This window comes from Apteryx rowi, unplaced genomic scaffold, assembly GCF_003343035.1.
Source record: "Apteryx rowi isolate R43461 unplaced genomic scaffold, aptRow1 scaffold_674, whole genome shotgun sequence".
NCBI lineage: Eukaryota > Metazoa > Chordata > Aves > Apterygiformes > Apterygidae > Apteryx > Apteryx rowi.
Window position 1 is genome coordinate 318,625 of NW_020450954.1, and position 19,177 is coordinate 337,801.

At 37.2% G+C, this 19,177-nt stretch overlaps 1 protein-coding gene across 2 annotated transcripts in view; it reads right to left on the minus strand.

Annotated features, from left to right (window-relative positions):
* Nucleotides 1–3,120: 3,120 nt before the first annotated feature.
* Nucleotides 3,121–19,177, minus strand: part of MTRF1L (mitochondrial translational release factor 1 like) — a 16,826-nt gene continuing 769 nt past the window's right edge. The window contains exons 2-7 of one of the 2 annotated variants that reach the window (XM_026085796.1): nt 16,240–16,325; nt 14,752–14,935; nt 7,783–7,946; nt 6,796–6,913; nt 3,763–3,899; nt 3,121–3,342 (exon numbers count right to left, since the gene is read on the minus strand). In XM_026085796.1, coding sequence (XP_025941581.1) covers nt 3,127–3,342; nt 3,763–3,899; nt 6,796–6,913; nt 7,783–7,946; nt 14,752–14,935; nt 16,240–16,325 — 905 coding nt within the window. In that variant the 3' untranslated portion in view covers nt 3,121–3,126. Of the gene's footprint in view, nt 3,343–3,762; nt 3,900–6,795; nt 6,914–7,782; nt 7,947–14,751; nt 14,936–16,239; nt 17,773–19,177 lie in introns of those variants that run through there. The other variant, XM_026085795.1, reaches the window with a different exon arrangement.

Consider the following 19,177-nt stretch of genomic DNA (forward strand, 5'->3'; position numbering starts at 1 on the left):
CCTGTGGGGAGCCGCCCCGCACTTACCCCTGCGCCGGCTGCCCCGGCGCGGCAGCCCCATCCCGCGGCGGCGAGGCGCGTGCTGGCGGTCCTCCCCGGAGCAGTGCAGGCGCTACTGTAAAAGAAAAGAAGAAACCGCATTGCCCCCGCTGTCGTGGACCCGGCGCTGCCTCTTTGAAAACGCCCGCCCGCGTCCCTACGGCGGGCCCCAGCTATTTCACAAAGCTCCTCGGAACAGTGTGCGCGATCCTATTTATTCCTGTAACTGCATCTTGCCTGCGAAGCGCTCGGTGTCGGTGGAGAAATGGCTCACAGAGAATGCAGGTTTAATGGTGGAAAGTGGTAATAGGGCAGAAGAAACTTCTAAATTCACACTGAACGTATGTATGATCTGCCAGGCAGCTACTGGCAAGCAGTGCTAGTTTCTCATCCATTCCTGCACTGCCTTTTCCCATCTCTTTGTATATGATTAATCTCTTGCTGAGTTTATCTAAAAGAATGAATTGATTCTGCATTACTGGTATAAGACACGCAATTAGAGTGCTACCTGATGCCTACCTATACTTACGTTTATTTTCAGATTGATATGTTTGGGATAGACACATCATTTTTTGCACACTCAATGTCAATACCACGAGGGGAAGAATTTGTTAAGTGTGGTGGTGGATCATGCATCTAGATTCCCTTCCATGGCTGGAAGGCAGTTCTGTTAATGCTTGCAAGAAATATATTTCTTTTTAAGTATAATCAACATTAATCCTTAGCAGATCAATTCTTCTGGAAGCTAAGCAAACTGAACCTAAGTGGAGGTATCCCATCACACCTGAAAATACAATCTTCTCGCAGTTCAAGAAGGCTCCGTTATTTGTGAAGTCACAGCTTCGTGAGAAAACAAATCTTTCATTAAAATGAATACAGAGCAAAAAAGAATCTTCAGGTCCTTAAGGAGTAAAACTTGCCAGGAGGTACTGTTAACTGTAAGGTCAAAGGGCTGCATTCACAGGACAACTTAAGGTAAAGAAGTCCACCTTGTACAACACTGTCAGATGACAGTTTTGGGATACCTCTGTCAGTCTCCTGCCAGAATCATGTGATGGTGTCTGGCTTTTCTCACACTGATCCAAGGGTGGCCACTTGCTAGGCAAGGAATCATCTAGTGTTTGTTTAAGGGACAAACAAGAACAGGGATGCGGTGAGCCAAGCAGAAGCCGGCCAGCAAGCCCACCAGTGAAACAATAGGCAATGTCTAGGGTGACAGAAACACTATTATGTTTTATGCAGTAGACGTTGGTGATGTCCCTTATTTGCTTAGGGGAATATAAAGCTAAAGTTAGACTGAAGACATCTCAAACTCCTTCCATCATCTAGTGTAAGATAAATTGGCTATTAGTAAAGTCAAGAAGAGTGTGAGAAGTGCTCTAACGTTTTCTGGTTACAGCACTGATCTGGCAGAGATGAAAACCTCAGTCCTAGCTTCTGCTCCAAAGAATATATAATTATTTTACACAAAATTCATCAGCATTTATTTTTATTTCCTGATGTGCCAGTTGGACTTGTAAACCTGCTAGTAAATCTACACCTAAGGTCTCACACCAACAGGATATATGTGTATCTCATTTTATGCATACGGGCACTCCTATGTCTTAATGTATGCATCTTTAATGTAAAGATTTGGAACTTAATCATAGTTACCATGCAGTATTTCCTAGAAAACAAAGCTGATAAAAGCAACAAATGATTCTATACATGCTCTTTTTTTTTTTCCATGGACATTTGTTCCAAATACAGACTAAAATTTAAGAAGAGAAGATAATTATGAACCTGATAATAATCAGTTTTGTATTTGCATTCCTTACTGGATTTTATACAGGATTTTTAAATAATGCTATTCTATAAGTCACCTGTAGCACACCCTGTTGCATTTACTTTGTTTCTACTCTAATTTTTCCAATTGATTTTATTGATTTTAATTAAAGAGAAGTCTGAAAGTAAACTGTACTTGTGGTAAAGCTCTTCCTTTGGTTCTGAGTATTTATTGGTATTTATATTTTAAATATATTTTGGGTGTGCATATATACATGCATATGTAGCATGCATGATGGAATAGTGTGGCATGAAGGCTGCAGGGTTTGTATTACTATATATTTGGGATTGTAAAATACAGTCTAATATTAAAGTTAAAATTCTTATTTTTCCACTGATATAAACATGTACACATATATCAGTAGTTTAGAAACTCAAAAGTTTTACTTTGCTTTTACAGATCAATTGATTTAAGATGCTGTTAAATAGAAGAAAAGAGTCTACAACAATAAGATGTCATTCATATCATGTAACCTTTAGAAAACTAATAAACTGGACAGCCAACTAAAAATGTAAAGCAGAATTGAAAAACTGAAGCCAAATAGAGACTGAAATCATATCAGTCTTCAAGACAGCCAAACTATATTGTAATTTTTCTTTTCACTTTTGTCTCAAGAACAAAAATATTCTTTCCCAAAGTAATTCACATAACTTGTCCCTTGGCTTCAACAGCTTTTGTTGGAAAAGGGAATATTCCTAAAGAATTCTTCTTCGTGTTTTTAGTAAGTGCCACAGGGCCATGAAGACATGAAGGAGATATACTTTGAAGAACTCCCTCTCCCACGCCATGTGTGATACTAACATATGTTTTGTGAAATCTCTGGATCAGTACTAGAGTCACTCATTTATCATGTTCTTTCAATGATTCTAACAAAATAACTTTTTTTTGCTAACTCAGGTAAGCTATTTGCTACTGATGTCTAAACTATTGTCTGAATGAAACCTGGGACTAGAAATAGCTCAATTATTTCTGCCTACCTTTTGAGAGTGGCGTGTCAGTATCTTTTCAGTGGAGAAAGTAAAAACTGCAGGTACTTCTGGACCAGACACATTAACTTTTTAACTGTACTACTGCAGCAATATTGTCTCATTATAAAGTCTTCTACTCAGCAAGTAAGAAAACTGTTTATCAACTATGAGGAAACAAGTTATGTTGTCTTTCATGATCTGAAAAGCAGTTCCATCTTCTGGATAGTGCTCCAACAAGCTCTTTGGTAGACAAGTACCTGTATCTGCTGTAATATGATCTGACAAAGAGCAAGGTTCAGGATGGATTTATTTTTTCACTTTCTGAAATAATTTCCATTAAAGATTCATAATCAGCGTATTCCCTCAGGGACTGTATCATTTCATCTAGCATGTCTTCCCCTAACATGAAACATTCAATATGATGCACGGATCTGCTTATCCTGTGATCAGTAATCCGGTCCTGCGGAAAGTTGTATGTTCTGATCTTCTCTGATCTTCCTTTAGTCCCAATCTATCAAACAAGAAGAAGCAGTTTATGATCACAGTTTTTTTATACAAAGGATGAAATATGGATTAAGCATCTGAATGCAATTTTTTCTCTTCCTCCCATAAATATACAAAATCTGTTATTTAGTACTAAGACGAGCTCACTAGTTACAGTAATTGTTTTTAAGTACCTAAAAGAACAATTTTACTATATCTTTCTCTAACACTGTTCTGGTTATTCAAGCTCTAATCCAGTTTGTTTCACTAGGCCTCTAGAATTTATATTCTGCTGACCTAGAAAGTAATTTTTGTTTCTTTGTCTCTCAGAAGTCCTTTTTGGACTCCTGTTCCACTACAGTTCCATTTCCTATTTGCAGTTCAACACAGGAGTTACCCCTTACACATATGCACATACAAAGTTATGTCTTTGCAAAGTAAAACTTACCTGAATCTTTCGGACACTGTTTCGCTTTTTGGTTTCTTCTTCCGTTTTGAGATTGTATAGTTTAGCACAAAGCATTTGCATAGCCTTCTCTTTGTTTCTTATTTGAGATCTTTCTTGTTGACATTCAGACACGATCCCTGCCAAAAATATCATGAGACTTAACACTTAACAGGAACACATATGAAAAGAGTTTCACAGTTTCTGTAAAATTTTTGTTATGTTAAAGATTAAAATAAACAGCTTCTTTCTTCAACACATATTTTGGAGATTGGGAATGTAAAAGTCCCAACTTATTAATATCTAATGATAGAGCTTGGAGGATAGGTGAGGGTTGAGTTGTACAGGTCTTGTAAGCCATAAGACAAGAAATTTAATTGGATATGTTGGACAACAGGTAAACAATGAAATAAAAGCTACGTGATGTGATCTGACTTATAGAAGATAGCTTTAACATCAGTAATTTTCGGTCACAATTTAAGTAAAATTAGGAGTTAAGGAGCAATATTATACACTAGATAATGAATATATGGAATACGATCAGACTATACAAAAGTTGGCAATTTGTTCCTCAGAGAAGGTGTGCTTTCTCCCTGCCAAAACCTACAATTCAAGTTAAGGCAAGAAGCAAACAGCCTAAGAAAACAATAGGAAAAAGAAATACAGCAAAAAGATAGCACAAGGTAAGTTGCTATTTGGATTTATTGCGAGTAACTCTGGTAAGCTTACAGTATACTAATATAAGTTTACATAATATGACTCTATGAAACAGTTGTTTACAGACAAGTTTTTCTGTCATAATGAAGGCCTGTGAACAGAGTTAATCTGAGAGAAATAGAAGAAGTAAAAGAACAGTTATATAGGAACGGAGATGAAGAGGAATGAACATGGGAAAAATGGAAAATGTCAAGAGACAAGGTGAGATGTAAAAGCCCTCTGAATCATTCCTAATGCATAAACACAAAATTTTTGCAGTGCATTTTAAGATTTCTATAACAAACACTAATAAGTGCCTTCAGCAAAAACTAAGATCATTTGGGATTTTTTTACAAACATGCAGACAGTCCAAAATTTTTGGAATCTAGAGTACTTCTGTGTCACCATATTTAAACAGAATTCTATCAGTTCCACTCTCTACTTTACTGAGGTGCTGCAACAAATGTAGAATAGATTATTGACTTCTACAAATATGAAGAAATGGGCGGCAAAAATCTGGATATGTGGAAACAAAGAGGACTCAAGATTACCTTGAGGTTGTAAAGCCTGACTAATATTTGTGATAGAGAAGAGGAAGATTTAAAAAGCAATGAAAGTCAGAGCAGTTGTGGTGGATTGCTCAAAAGGAAGTAAAAGGTTTAGAAATGGCAATAAAAAAGATATGATAGCTCAAATCAGGTAGCATTTGAGGGTATATCTTATACCACCTACATCTTCTAACCTGAACCCTGGGAATGGGCCTCCTAATTATGTCTGTAATCTATGGGAAAGGAGCCAGAAGACAAATAGAATACTGAAGAGACTCTGGGGTAGATAGTATTTAAAAAGAACATTTTAAGATGGAAATAGAGCAATCTCCCTTTCAGAGACTAATCAAGAGAAGGCAGGTCATCGGATTCTGATCTACTCTGTTTTTTCAGTTCCTTTTCCATTATTTAAAAGCTTAAATACAACTTTTTCATAGAAATTATTTGGATGCTTTTAGAGTGTAATGTTAAATGGCAAAATGAATAGCTTTCCTACTGAAGTAGGTAGTAGTCACAGTCACAAATAAGGGGTGGGCACAGGACACTGCCATTAGAATACTATGAAAATTGTTTGCATGTATGAAAATTATCTGTTCTACTGTCATCCAGGTTTGAAAATAAAATAGTTGTATCAAAATAAAAAGCTGTTTTCTAGATAATAGAAAGCTCCAAAAACTGAGTATTGCAAATGTCCATTTTTTGGCTATTTTTATTTGTAGGAATAATTATTTTTGAGATTTTGGTTGATAATGAATAGGACACACCATTATCTTGACAGTCTCACCTAGAACTAAACACATAATCTTTTCTTTTGTGAAGTATTATAAAGATTAAAAAATGATAAATTGTAAAAGAAAGATTTGGAAACTATTTTTCTATACTTGATAGCTGTCCCAGGACTTTTCAGTCTTGATTTCACAGAATCACAGAATGGTTGAGGTTGGAAGGGACCTCTGGAGATCATCTAGTCCAACCCCCCTGCTCAGAGCAGGGTTACCTGGAGCATGTTGCACAAGATTGCGTCCAGATGGGTTTTGAATATCTCCAGAGAAGGAGACTCCACCACCTCTCTGGGCAACCTGTTCCAGTGCTCTGTCGCCCTCACAGTGAAGAAGTTTTTCCTCATGTTCAGATGGAAGCGTCTGTGTTTCAGTTTGTGCCTGTTGCCTCGCGTCCTGTCGCTCGGCACCACTGAAAAGAGTCTGGCCCCATCCTCTTGACACCCTCCCTTCAGATACTTGTATGCATTGATAAGATCTCCTCTCAGCCTTCTCTTCTCCAGGCTAAACAGGCCCAGCTCTCTCAGCCTTTCCTCATAGGACAGATGCTCCAGTCCCCTAATGACCTTTGTAGCCCTCCGCTGGGCTCTCTGCAGTAGTTCCAGGTCTCTCTTGTCCTGGGGAGCCCAGAACTGGACACAGTACTCCAGATGTGGCCTTACCAGGGCTGAGGAGGGGGAGGATCACCTCCAACATTCAGTTAATTTATTTGCATACTTAAGAAAAAAGAACTAGACAATTGTTCTCAAAATTTTGGTAGTTTCGTGACATGGAGATATAGTCACTATCATATACATTTATATACAGTTTAAAGACATTTTCAGAAGTGAACTGCTGGTTCATCTTACAGTGCACTTATTTTTGTATGGTAATTCTTATGAAGAAATTCAGAAAGTCAGAAACATAAAAAGATGTTTTTACTTTTTAGTTCTCTTGATAAACAAAATATTTCATTGTAATTATGACAGTAGTTCTAAAACGGAGATTGTGTACTAATGAAAAAATTAAGCTACCTGTTGGAATATGAATTATCCGTACAGCACTGTCTGTGGTATTGACATGCTGGCCGCCAGCTCCACTAGCTCGTTTAGTGTCTATTCGTAGATCTTTTGGATTAATTTTCAGCCTCATCTGTTGTGGGAGACAAAAAAAAAAGAACACATCTACGTTCCTTCTTTCTAGACAGATGTCAAATACACATACTTGCTTTATTTTATAAAGCCTACTCAGACAAAATCAAGCTCTTTTTAAGTTTATGAGTGGTAGCTCAGACCCACTTACAACAAATAAAACAAAACTTTGTAACCAGATTGGAATGCAACAGGGTGAAACAGGAAAGTCAAAGAGTAGTTTATGACATAACCATCCCTTAGTGACAATCTTTCCTCTCTTCTGAAAGCTCTGCACCTCCTCACAGGAGAGTTAACTAATATTTGAACTTGACCAGGTAGGTTTTAGCTAAAATGGAACATATTCCCTTGTCTGGACCCTGGAAAGGAGTGACGTTTTCTGGGAGGAAGAACTGAGACAACTTAGGGAGCGGAGGAAGGAATAACATATTCAGCAGTTTGTGAGGTTAAAAAGAGACAAAAGCCACAACAAAGCTCTGATTTCCAGTTGTTGTTAATCAAGCAAATAGGGTAAGAAAATATTATCAGCCATACATTTTGGAAGAGGAAAATGTGGATACTATAAAAATGGGAAAGAGGAGGTGTTAGAAAAAATCTCTATGAGCTCTCTAAACTAATTCAACCTTTGCTACTGTGTCAAAAACCTAAAGTTTTCTACAAAACATGCAAGGCAAAGTTACAGTGAATTTTTACGGTACAGTGAAGTTAATTGCCAGTGACTTTTTTTTGGAATTAGGATTTTGAGGAAATCAGAAGTTCCTTATCTCAATCCCCTAGACAAAAATGGATAGGAAACATTTTGTGTATCAGCAAAATGGCAGGTAAATTATTTTTCATGGTAAATCAGTTATACTAAAACACAAATAGTACCTCAGTGGGTTGGGGTAATATTGCGACAGTCATTGTGCTGGTGTGAATGCGTCCTTGTTTTTCTGTCTTTGGTACCCGCTGAACACGATGCACTCCTCCTTCAAATTTCATATACTTGTAAGCCTCAAGACCTGCAATACTGGCAACTGCATGTCTTAGGCCACCTTAAATACGAAAGAAAAACAGTTGTAGAGCTGTAAAAAACTGTTGGTGCTATGCTAATTCTAGCGTTGTATGTAGACATCACTGTCATTCGTTTCTTAAATGAAATTAGGAATTCGCCATTTAAATGCTTAGTCAGAATTATATCCAAAACGCAAGAAAACTCTAAACAAAAACAGACACACATACTTGTACAGTTTCTCAAACAAAGTACTGTCAAATTCATTTAACAGAGGCAAATTCAACTTATTTATATACATAAAAAGATTGTTTATGAGCCATGAAACTTTGTATGTACACATACAATCATCCAACCATAGCAGAACTCTCACTAACACCAGCAAGAAGTTTACAGAAAGATCAAATTTTGAAAGCCACCTTCAAAAACTATATCAAATTTGTTTACTGTTAGTTCAGAACCTTATCACACCTGATAACATTAAGACCTTTCAAAAGTTCAGAACATTCAAAAATTTTAACTTAAGGATGACTATTATTTATACTCTTCACTCTTCCCCATTCTCCTCTCTTGTCTTTGCTCTTCATTTTAGTCTGTTGCTCTTTCAGAATGAGCAAAACTCCAACTTCTACCCCTTATGCATACATTCAGCAAAACACTTGACAGCGATACAGTAAAACCTAGCAGTAAGCTGTCAGAATTGGAACTTGGAAGTAAAACTCAATATAACTGTAGTTTCTTGACAGAAAAGAGTATGATGCGACACTAGTTTATAGTATTCTTGCTCTACCTTTTGTGCTGGTGTGCAAACCCTTCTTCATTTGTGCTAGTATAACTGTTTGAGGGATTAGAGAACTGATAGGACTTTAAATCAATGTAGTTTTTTTGCCTCTTTTGTTTTTTAAGCCAGATAATTCCTTGAACCAGTACTCAGTACAAGGGATGGTGTGCCATGAGAACAATCAAAGAGGAGATAAAATACCTTGAAAGAGTATTGCCATTGAACTCTTGCAACATGAAACTACAGCTGAGGAAAACAGGGGGCACATATTTCTCAGAAGTTTTAGGCTATCTCCAGACTAAGTAAAGCACCACAGCATCAACAACCTTGTGCCATAGGGACAAGATAACAGCTTTTTAAAACTGAAAGTGAAGACAACACAAAATCTGAAAAAGCCATCCAGAGCACGAGAAAAATCATCAGTCAGGATGCAGGCCAGGTTTTTCACCTCTACTGAGCAGGTTTGCAAATGTTTTTGTTCTACTTAAACTTAATACTCCCCATAACTTTACTAAAGCATGTTTCCTTTTAAAGTCAAGTTTCTGGAAAACAGCCTGTATTGCTTCTTACTTCCTCTTTCATCTCATTTTTGATCTTGTGATTTTTAAAATTTTGCTCCTGCTTGTACAAATCTGTACCACTTTGATTCAAAAGCAATGCTCAACATACCTACTGCTTCAATGATTTCATTTATAGCCATTGTCTACTACTAATTCTGTAAGATTAATCTATCCTATTTAGAATAAATATGACCATAAAGCAGGTATTTTAACAAGTAGGAATATCTGCCAATATCTGCAGTTTAAATCATTAAGTTTCATTCTGAGAGGTACTGTAAAATCTTTCTACTATTATACAAATACCATTCCAATGAACAAAAGGATTCTTCTTTACACTGAAAGAATCTTATATAACCTAAAATAATTTATGTAGTTGACTACAATGCTGGTATTGAAATATAATTACTCCTTTACATATAAAAGCAAGTACTAAAAAACCATAATAAGCAACCTCTGCACATGAGGAAGAAGCTAGGCAATGTCAGAGTAAAAATAATTTCAAAGTCGGCAATGCTATGGCACTACTGACAAGTATTAATTATGTAATAAGCAGTTCATAGCAACAGCTAATGTTCTGTCTTTTCTCTCTCACTTATCCTGGCATTGACATATATATCATGGGTACAGTCTGTCTTTTGAGCTGCAGCCAAATCTGTGACATGTTTGAGAGAATTTAAATTTGTAGTGATTATAGTGTGTTTGTAGCACTGTGGTGCTTAGCATGAGATGCCCAAGAAATTGGTTTAGAAGACATATAGTTAGGCCATATTGTTTCAGATATGCGATTACCAGCATATACGGTAAACTCATCATTAGTATGAAATGCAGTCAAATCCAATGAAATTTACATAAACCTTTCACTAAAAGGTTTTTACAGGGCAGACACATCATAGGCTTTTCAAACATATTTTTTTAGCTGCTGCCAAGTGTATGTTTGCCTCTTTCAATTAAAATGTTCCTCTCTATCCTGAAAAGCTGATGTGCACAGAGCAAGGTGTGAGTTTGCACTTTCAGTTTTTTCATGCGACAGCTTATACCCGGACTGAGACAAAGTTCCACATCTATGGCTCTGCATGCCACTATAGGGCTGGAAGTAGTGGATAAATAGTGATGTAGGTTTGTGTTTAACGTGCATCTTAAATCTTGAATGTGTTACTTTGCACAAAGACATTCTTTGGGGTAGGCTAATAATGTCACTTAAATGTGGATCCAAACTGATTCTTATTTACAGCTTTGCTTCACATCCACCTTGGCTACACACGTTCACATTCAGCTTTTAGTTGAATTCTGGAGATCTCTGAAGTGAGGGAGCTTGACATTTTAATGTAGGACCATGCTTTTGCTCATGCAGTTCATAAAAAATTGACCGTGGATGGGACACAACAGCCTAGCATCACCAGCAAATATCCTTAACTCAGTTTTTCCTAAACACAGCAAAGACACTTTGAACCTGAGGGCTCAGCCTGGAAAACATGTCTTTCAGTGGCAGTGCTTCCTATAGTCCTGTTAGAGAATATCAGACTGAAGCTGTCTAGAATTAATTGCTTAGCATAACTTGCTTAGCATTAGTAGCTAAATTTGCTGAAGCCTTAGGCCTCAGGCTGTGAACTTTTACTTGGATAAGTAAAAGGGGGTCCCAGAGCCGGTTCAAGCTGGAGGGATAAAGAAGTTACACAGACAGCAAGAGTAGCCAACCTTGAAGATAAGAAGCAGCCTGCCTAGAGACAATGAAGGGGCCCAGTGAAGAAGGGGAAGAACCCAGACCTAGCTATTACTATTGGTCCAAACTATTGCTTAAGGGGTGGGGAATTTAGATTGTAAGGGTATAATTGCCCAGGGATTTCTTTGTTTGGGGTCCCTCTTCGGAGGCACCCAGCTCGAGCTGCAATTACCGCACGTGTATCATTAAATTTTATTTCTCTCCAATCTGACTTCGAACTTCTGCCTCAGCAGGAACCTAGGGTCGGACCCTGTTATGGAGGCTGGCGAGCCTGATTTTCCATAACAGTCCCCCTACCTCTCAACTTACTCCCAGACCCTCAGTTTTTGATAATATGTAGTCATGCAGGTGAGTAAGATCAGAAAATACACTGCAGGGGGCATACAAAGGATAGAGCTGCCTTTATTTTCCTCTAAATTGACATCCTAGCTTCCTAAAAGTTCATCTCATTGCACAGGCAAGCCGTCAGCAAGACAAAACAGTTTACAATAAATATATATCCATTCAGAAACCAACAGTTTCAAAAAGAAAATACGGCAGGATGTTAACTAGGTTAACGTATTACTCGAATTTCCAATTTAAGGTATTAAATGCCTTGAAGGGTGTGGGTTCATTGTCCATCTAAGAATGAGCTTCCACCAAAAGGGTAGTCAAACACCACACCCTTTCTCTTGCAATCACAGATCTGCAAGTTGAGTCAGATCTGACTTAAAACTATCAATAACAATAGATAGATTTCAAGCCAAATCAGCTGATTGATCCAATTAGCGCTGTGGTCTCAAAATCACTAGAGCTGAAAGGAACATAAGGCTGGCAACTGGAGGGAAGGTGAAACTGCCCTTGTTTAAGCTGACTGTGAAACTATGCTCTGAAGCTGAAGTTGTACGTGAGAGCTCTGTTCATCTGATCTAAAGTTTGCCACCCCTGGAAAAGGTAGCTCTCCTTTCCTCTCCACACCCCCTTCTTGGGCATATGAAATGGAGAGGACTCAGCCTCTTCCTCATAAACCGTTTAAGCTTATCTAACCTTATTATGTTAATTCAATTTGCTAAAAAGTTAATAGACTTCTGCAGGCTTAGTAGGTTGAATTGGCTCAGGTTCTGCATGTGTTTGTCTAGTCATAAGTAAGAATAAATACGACTTTCCCCTTTCAGCAGTGAGCTGTGCTGTAACTTCATCTTGTCTCTATCTTCACTTAAACTGTGCAAAGTTTACTTAAATGACCTCTTGACCATAAAAAAAGTTTACTAGTGATAACGAGTCTACATAATAGATGATAGTAAATTCAAGACTCACGAAATTTAAAAATGTATTAATTGAATTAACAGCAGCCACTGTAGAAGGAGATTCTGAAATGGTGAAATACAGAGCTCTGATTCAAAAAGTTGAACTTGGAATAAGTTACCTGCTAAGAAGAAATCTAAAGAAGGTTACTGTTTAAACAAATTTTATACACTTGCATATATAACTTTTTTATTAGATTCTATTATGAGTTTTAAAAACCCAGAAGTGTAAGTGAAATCCATATTAAAATAAAATCAGTAACTCTATCTTAATTATAATCACTGAAAAGTAAGCCAGTTGGCTTGACAAAAGCATGTCTGTATACACAACAGGTAAAGAAAGGGGCCTCCCTTTTCTGAAGTGTGAATATAGAGAGCAAATCAAGCCTGTACTTAAATTTTCAAGTTCCCAATTTGTGATATACTACTGTATTGCCCCATACATACCAATTTTTGAACATTCTCCTAATCCTCAGTATGTAACAATGAATCCACTTATGTCAAGAAAGGTCTTAAAGCATGGGACTGAAAGATCCTCACTAGAAGTGGACAAGTAGCTCAATGACAAGAGAAGTTTTGTTAGAAAAGTTGTGGGTATTTATTTTTGTGAATTTCTACAGGATAGAAATAGAAAAGATTCAGAATACTTGAGAGCACCATTAAGTCCAAAATATGGCATAAGCAAACAGATGAGGTGTTAGATGTTTCCTATTTCTCCAAGTTTTCTAAAATCTCTCTGCAACTATGTTAATACCATTAAGTGAAAAGAGATTTGAGTTTTTCTGAAAGATTACACATACTAACAACTTAGCTTTTCCAATTTCACCTTTGACAAAATTTCACAGGCAAATTGTTTTCCAAAAATAAGTCATTTTTTAAATTATTACTTCTCACATTACCAATTAGGTGAATTCAAATTACATTTCATCGATACCTATTCATTAGAAGTATTAAGAATCAAAGCATTAACTCTTATTAAAACTAAAAATGAACTATCCATCAATATAAAAAAGAAAAAAAGATGCTGATGAAAGTACAAATGCAGTTAAAGTTTCCTAACCAGTCTGAGGTAGGAGCAGTAAACTGGACAAGTGCCCATTTACTCATCCATACCTATTATAATACGTGTATTCCTCCACAGGAAAATGTAGGTTAGCATAATGTGCCAGCTTTACTAATGAAAACATGGATATCAGCAAGCATGCAGATGTGTTAACACACACAGACTCAGCAAATCTAGCCTGTTAAGAACCAGAGCTGAATATTCAATTTGTCAGTCAGAGCCTGAAACCCCTGTCACCTCATCTTCACTGCCATGACTTGGATTGAAGTTTCACAGTTGGTTATAGCTGATCAAAGACTCTTGCTGCTGGAAGAAGAGGTCCTGATTTTCTCACTGTCACCACTAGCAGCCATAAATTTCGGCCTCCATTGCCCCCCCATGAGCATTTCTCCTCTTCTCTTGTGCTGGATCACCTGAAAACTAATCACATGTTTTTGTGTGCTGTTTTCCAGTCAGATTAACTTGGTGATTGACACTCTACATAGCCACACAATCACAAGTGCGAATGCAAAGGAGTCAGAGGAACACAGCAACAGGACAGCAGCCTGATCTTTGTGAAACAACCTTGCAAGCTAGCTTGATTAAGCTACAATTAGTATGTTAACATGTGCCATTACCAGACTTTCATTTGTTATGTAAACCTACCAAAACTCATCTTTGTAAAGATACAGTTTCATGAGGTGCAGTAAACTAACTTAACAGCTCATCATCACAAAAAGACCCAATTTTTCACCTCTTGCATCCATCCATATGTTGCTGCTTATCTTATGCTAGCTCTAGCACTCATGAGAACTGACTTGCCTTATTAACCAGGCAAAAAACTATCCCAGGCATAAAAAGAATAATCTTTGCCAGTCTAAGTGAAAGGACATCAGAACAGATAAAAGAAAAAATGGTAGGACTCTTCAGACAGGTGCAGAGGAAGTAAGGAAGAGGGGAGAAATGAAAAAAAACCCCTCCTTTCTACACTGAGAATAGTTTTAATTATAGTTTTCCTCTCTCTGCCAAGGAACCCATAATAATGAACAGACATTCAGCCTGCCACCAGACTGATCCATAAGCACCAGAAATATCAAGTAACTAAAGAGAACAACATATGTGCATCTAATCTGTATTTGTGAAAAGATAAAGCTAAAACATATTCACCTCACTTTCTTAACTTCCTCAATCCAAACACTTAATTTCATTTCTACTTTTCTGAAGCTACTGAAAAACAATTTTATTTTTTTGTACTTCAGTATTTAGCAGTACTTTTCAAATGAAATTTCATTCTGAAATACAAGAACTGAGGAAAATTGTGTTCATACATTCAAATAATCTTTGATTCTAAAATCAAATTAGGGCAAATTAGTTTCCTGCAGTCAGGAAACTCAAGTGTCATATCAGTAAAATGTTTCAACTGAAATTAAAGTCACAAATATTAAGTATTTTCATTACTGACCTATTTCACTGGGAAAGTATTCTAGTATTTCAAATCTCCACTTCCTATAGGCAGCATATCGTTGATACATATCAAATATCTCTGAGGTGAACAACATGGCTTCCTGTCCTCCAACTCCAGCAGTTACTTCCATAACAAGATCATTGTTGTCTGTTTCTTCTGAAGGAATCAAAAGCAATACTATCTGTGAATACAAAAATACTCATCTAAGATTTCACTCTGACACCACAATCCACCACTGAGATGAAAAGCCATGTAATGCCATCCAAGTCTGTAATCATTCAGTGTGGCATTCTGCATTAACTCATTGATTCTCCAGAGGACTGGGTTCCCAGTGCTTTCTGATGCCCCTTGCATTAATACAGTCTCAGGAGGAGGGAGGAAAGATGCTGCTCGCTGTGTCTCTTTGCGGTAACGGAAGTTTTCATTCAAGACCTACAAAACTTTACAGAACTTTTCATTATTCAGGAGCACTGTACCATGTTGTACACCACAGGACACACCGATGCTTGCAGAAAAATGGAATGTCTCCCTTCACATCAGATTTCCTTTTAACCCAGTCTCAGCTTAGGAATGAAGAAGGTGTGTGTATATATACATGTATGTGTATATATATAGATGTATATATATATATACACACACACACACACACACACACACACACACTCAGTATATTCCTTCAACAAGAATTCAGCTGTAATTATTTTCTTTTTAAATGAGAGCTGGTCTTATATTGATCTGCAGAACTGAAAGATCCACCAGAATATTAGAACCAAAAAAAACCTGTATAATAATTTTACAGGCTGCATTTAATTTTGGATGATTTGTAAATGCTTTCACCCATCTTTCTTTACTAGCATTAGGTGAAATCTCTTTGTACAGACTTCTCTTTCTTCTTTTGGTAAATTTTTATTATAAACATTTACAAAAATGCTTATAAAATGACTGTTGTACTGTTGCTAAATTGAATAAAGTATGTGAAAATACCAGCTTCTACTTCACCAGCAAATTTAGGAATCTGTAACAATGTGTTTATGTAAAGAGAATTATTCTGACACAAAATACCATAGATACTATGTACAGCCTATATAAGCTAGCAGGTCTGAAATAGGTACATAGTTTTAAAAAGTCTGTTTCGAAACCAATCGTGTGTGATACAAGTTTAATGTTACCAGTAGCCGAAAGGTAGGCATCTACAAACATACACTAAGACAAGACAAACTACTGAACTTGCTTATCAAGTTTTATTGATTCAAAGAATTTCAGGTACAAGTAGGCATTCGCAGACTGTCTATATGGTCTGCMTTTTTCATTTTCCTTAGACAATGGACACTGGTTAAGGACTACAGTTGGGAAAGGGAGGAGAGGGAGGAAAGGGAGAAGAGGTTTACATGCACAATCATATACATCTTATTTTGATGAGAAGACAATTTAGCTTTGCAAATTTAAGACTGGCAAGGAAACAAAGGCTTTTCAAAGGACTCTAACCTGGTGTTTCAGATCAGCTATCTCTTCTTGACAGGAAATGATTTCCTGTTCTGCAAGCTTCCGCAAATCTTCACTCTCATCTGGAATATTTGAGTATGATTAATCATCAGACTTTAAAATCTCAGAAAACTCTCAGAAAACCTGCTGAAAAATATTGTATGAACAACCTACTCTGCTTACCAAATAAAAAATACACTAAATCTCTCAGAAAAAAAGATTAATAATATGATCTGTAAAAGAAGATGAACAATATTTGTTAAGAGTGTTTTCTGATGTTGTTCAGGTACCAGATATGGAAATGTCTGAATACAGGAAATTCCTGTTAAACATAAGAAAAAAACTCTTTTTTAGTGTGAGGGTGGTTGAACACTGGCACAGGTTGCCCAGAGAGGTTATGGAGTTTCCATCCTTAGAGGTATTGAAAACCTGACTGGACATGGTGCTGAGCAACCTGCTCTAGCTGACACTGCTCTGAGCAGGGGGGTTGGAGAATCTCCAGAGGTCCCTTCCCACCTCAGCCATACTCTGATTCTATGAAGTTACTTTCTGTTTTCCAATGTGGTAGGAACATCAAAGGTTTAAAGAGCACAGAAGCCCCACAACTGACACTCTTCATTAAAAGGACTATACCCCATCATATGTAAAACCCCAGTAATTTCAAGTATTTTTATCTCTGTCAAGTTAAGCCAGAACAGCTGCAAAACTTCTAATGATATCTCATCACTAAAAACAAAGGTATGAAAAACCTCTTGCAATAATAAGAGGAGTACGATATTTTTGAAGCATTACTTGACTGATCAACACTAACGCTTTATGATTACAGCTGTTTTTCTATGCTACAGTTTTAATATGTTAAACTGTTCCTTTTTTCTGGTCACTTCATGGCTCTGTTACAGCTTTGAACAACAACAAAAAACGGCATTCCTTATAGTGAGGCTGTGGGTCGACATACATCCTCCAGTTACAGCATCAGCTTAAGCTGTCTCCTATCTGCACTGATTCAGCTTTTCCCAGAAGATATTTCCCAGAAGAAAAACTAACCTCCAAAAGGAGAAAATGGTACAAAGAAAGCGACACAACTGCACAGTCAGCAGCAAGAGAGCTAGACATCTCCCTTTTGGGTACAGCAAACTTCTATGAGTTCAGCTGAGACTGAAGGTTCAGTCTCAGAGTAGACACATACCTTTTCAGTACTCTAACTGCAACTAGTTACTAATACAATTTTAAAGAAAACTTTGACTTTACAGATCAGGTTTAATATTGGTGAATTAACCAATATTTTTTCAGCTAATTCTAGAAGAAGGAAACTGAAAACATAACTGTGTGTAAATTGGCTTAATCACGAACATGCTTTACTTATAGCAGGCTAAGAGCATGCACAGTTGACTAGCTGTAACACTGTAAGCATGCAAATTTGGTCATCTGCAACTCTGCCTATATTTTTAGAATAACCAGTGACTGATCAAGGGCTAGTCATTAATATAAGGCCGATAGCAAGAAGGATAAAAATTAAGGAATTACAAATTTAATAGTCAAACTACATATCTATGATGTAATTTTAAAGAAATAATCCATTTAATTGCAATTGCCTATTTTAAAGTGTAAACATAACATATTTTAAATCAGTTAATACATTAAAAACATTTTAAAGGATAAACTACAGAAGTGCTCAAAGTTACTACTGACCAAGCACTTGTAATCACTTTGCTGAAGTTCTAAATCAGGTGGGACTAGCTTCTTCAGCAAGTTCTGAAAGGAGAAAAAAACCCCTTCATTCCATTTTATTTAGATCAATTTATTATCAGGTCAATGATTAGGTTTTTTTCCAAAGGAAGTGTTTCTCCTGCTTCAGTCTGAGGTGGGAGACAATGAGAAGAATAACAAAAAAAAGATTTACTTTCAGATGTTGTTTGCCTTCTGAATCAGCTGAAATAACTAACTACTGTTAATTCTTCTTTATTTAACCAATATTTAATGAAGCAATAAGTATTAAATGATCTAGTAAATATTTAATGATCTAGGGAATGCTTACTGGTCTGTGTTGTTTTACCACATTTTGATTTCTATGCAACTATCAAAATGCAGCTTGATACAAAGTAAAAAATATTCACTGTGTACTAGAAGCGTGTTGCTAGTATCACAATACGAAGTTAAATCACGGTGGGGATGTAGCACAAATATTTGCTAAATTTTATGACTTCTTAAATGAATGACCACAGGTGTAGTGGTCTTTCTTCACAGCAGCAAGTAAAGAAAAAATCTGCAACAAGAATCAATTAAAAAAAAAAAAAGGATTTTAAAAGTTTTATATCCTAATAGGATTATCCCAATTTTATGCAAAATCGATGGTATCACGCTGCTCTTCCTTCAAATGTCAGTGGTTTCCATCTGTCTCCACAACATCTTTTATACCTGTAGATGAATCTTACCCACTCACCCTAGTTCACACTTATTTGCATCTTTTCCTCTGCTTATGAGGTTTGCTTGCTTTTGTCAAGGGAATGTAAGAGGAAACTGTTCTGAATTTTCCTAGCTTTTCTCATCTCCCTAAGAAGCAACAGCCTTCCAAAGAAGGTGAAAAGACCGCTTAGAGAATTCAGTCTTGTTCGGATGCAGTAGCAAAAACGGTTCAGCTACGGGAACAGGTTACCAGCACCCCAGCTTCCAGCCACTGCGGGCCACAGACAGGCCGCGCACAGCAGTGAAAAACGGCAGTGCCGCCACGCACTGCGCTTCGGCTGTGCTCCTGGTTCTCACCTCGCACCGGGGAGAAGGAGCAAAAATGCGTGCTTCTAGGGAACATCACTAAAGACCTTACAGGCAAGTATTAAGCTCCCTACATTTAACCGTCATTGCACCTGTAACGTACTCTGCAGGGCGCGCGCCGCCACAGCCCCACCCCGCGCGGCGCCCCACCTCTCCACCCCCCCCCCCCCCC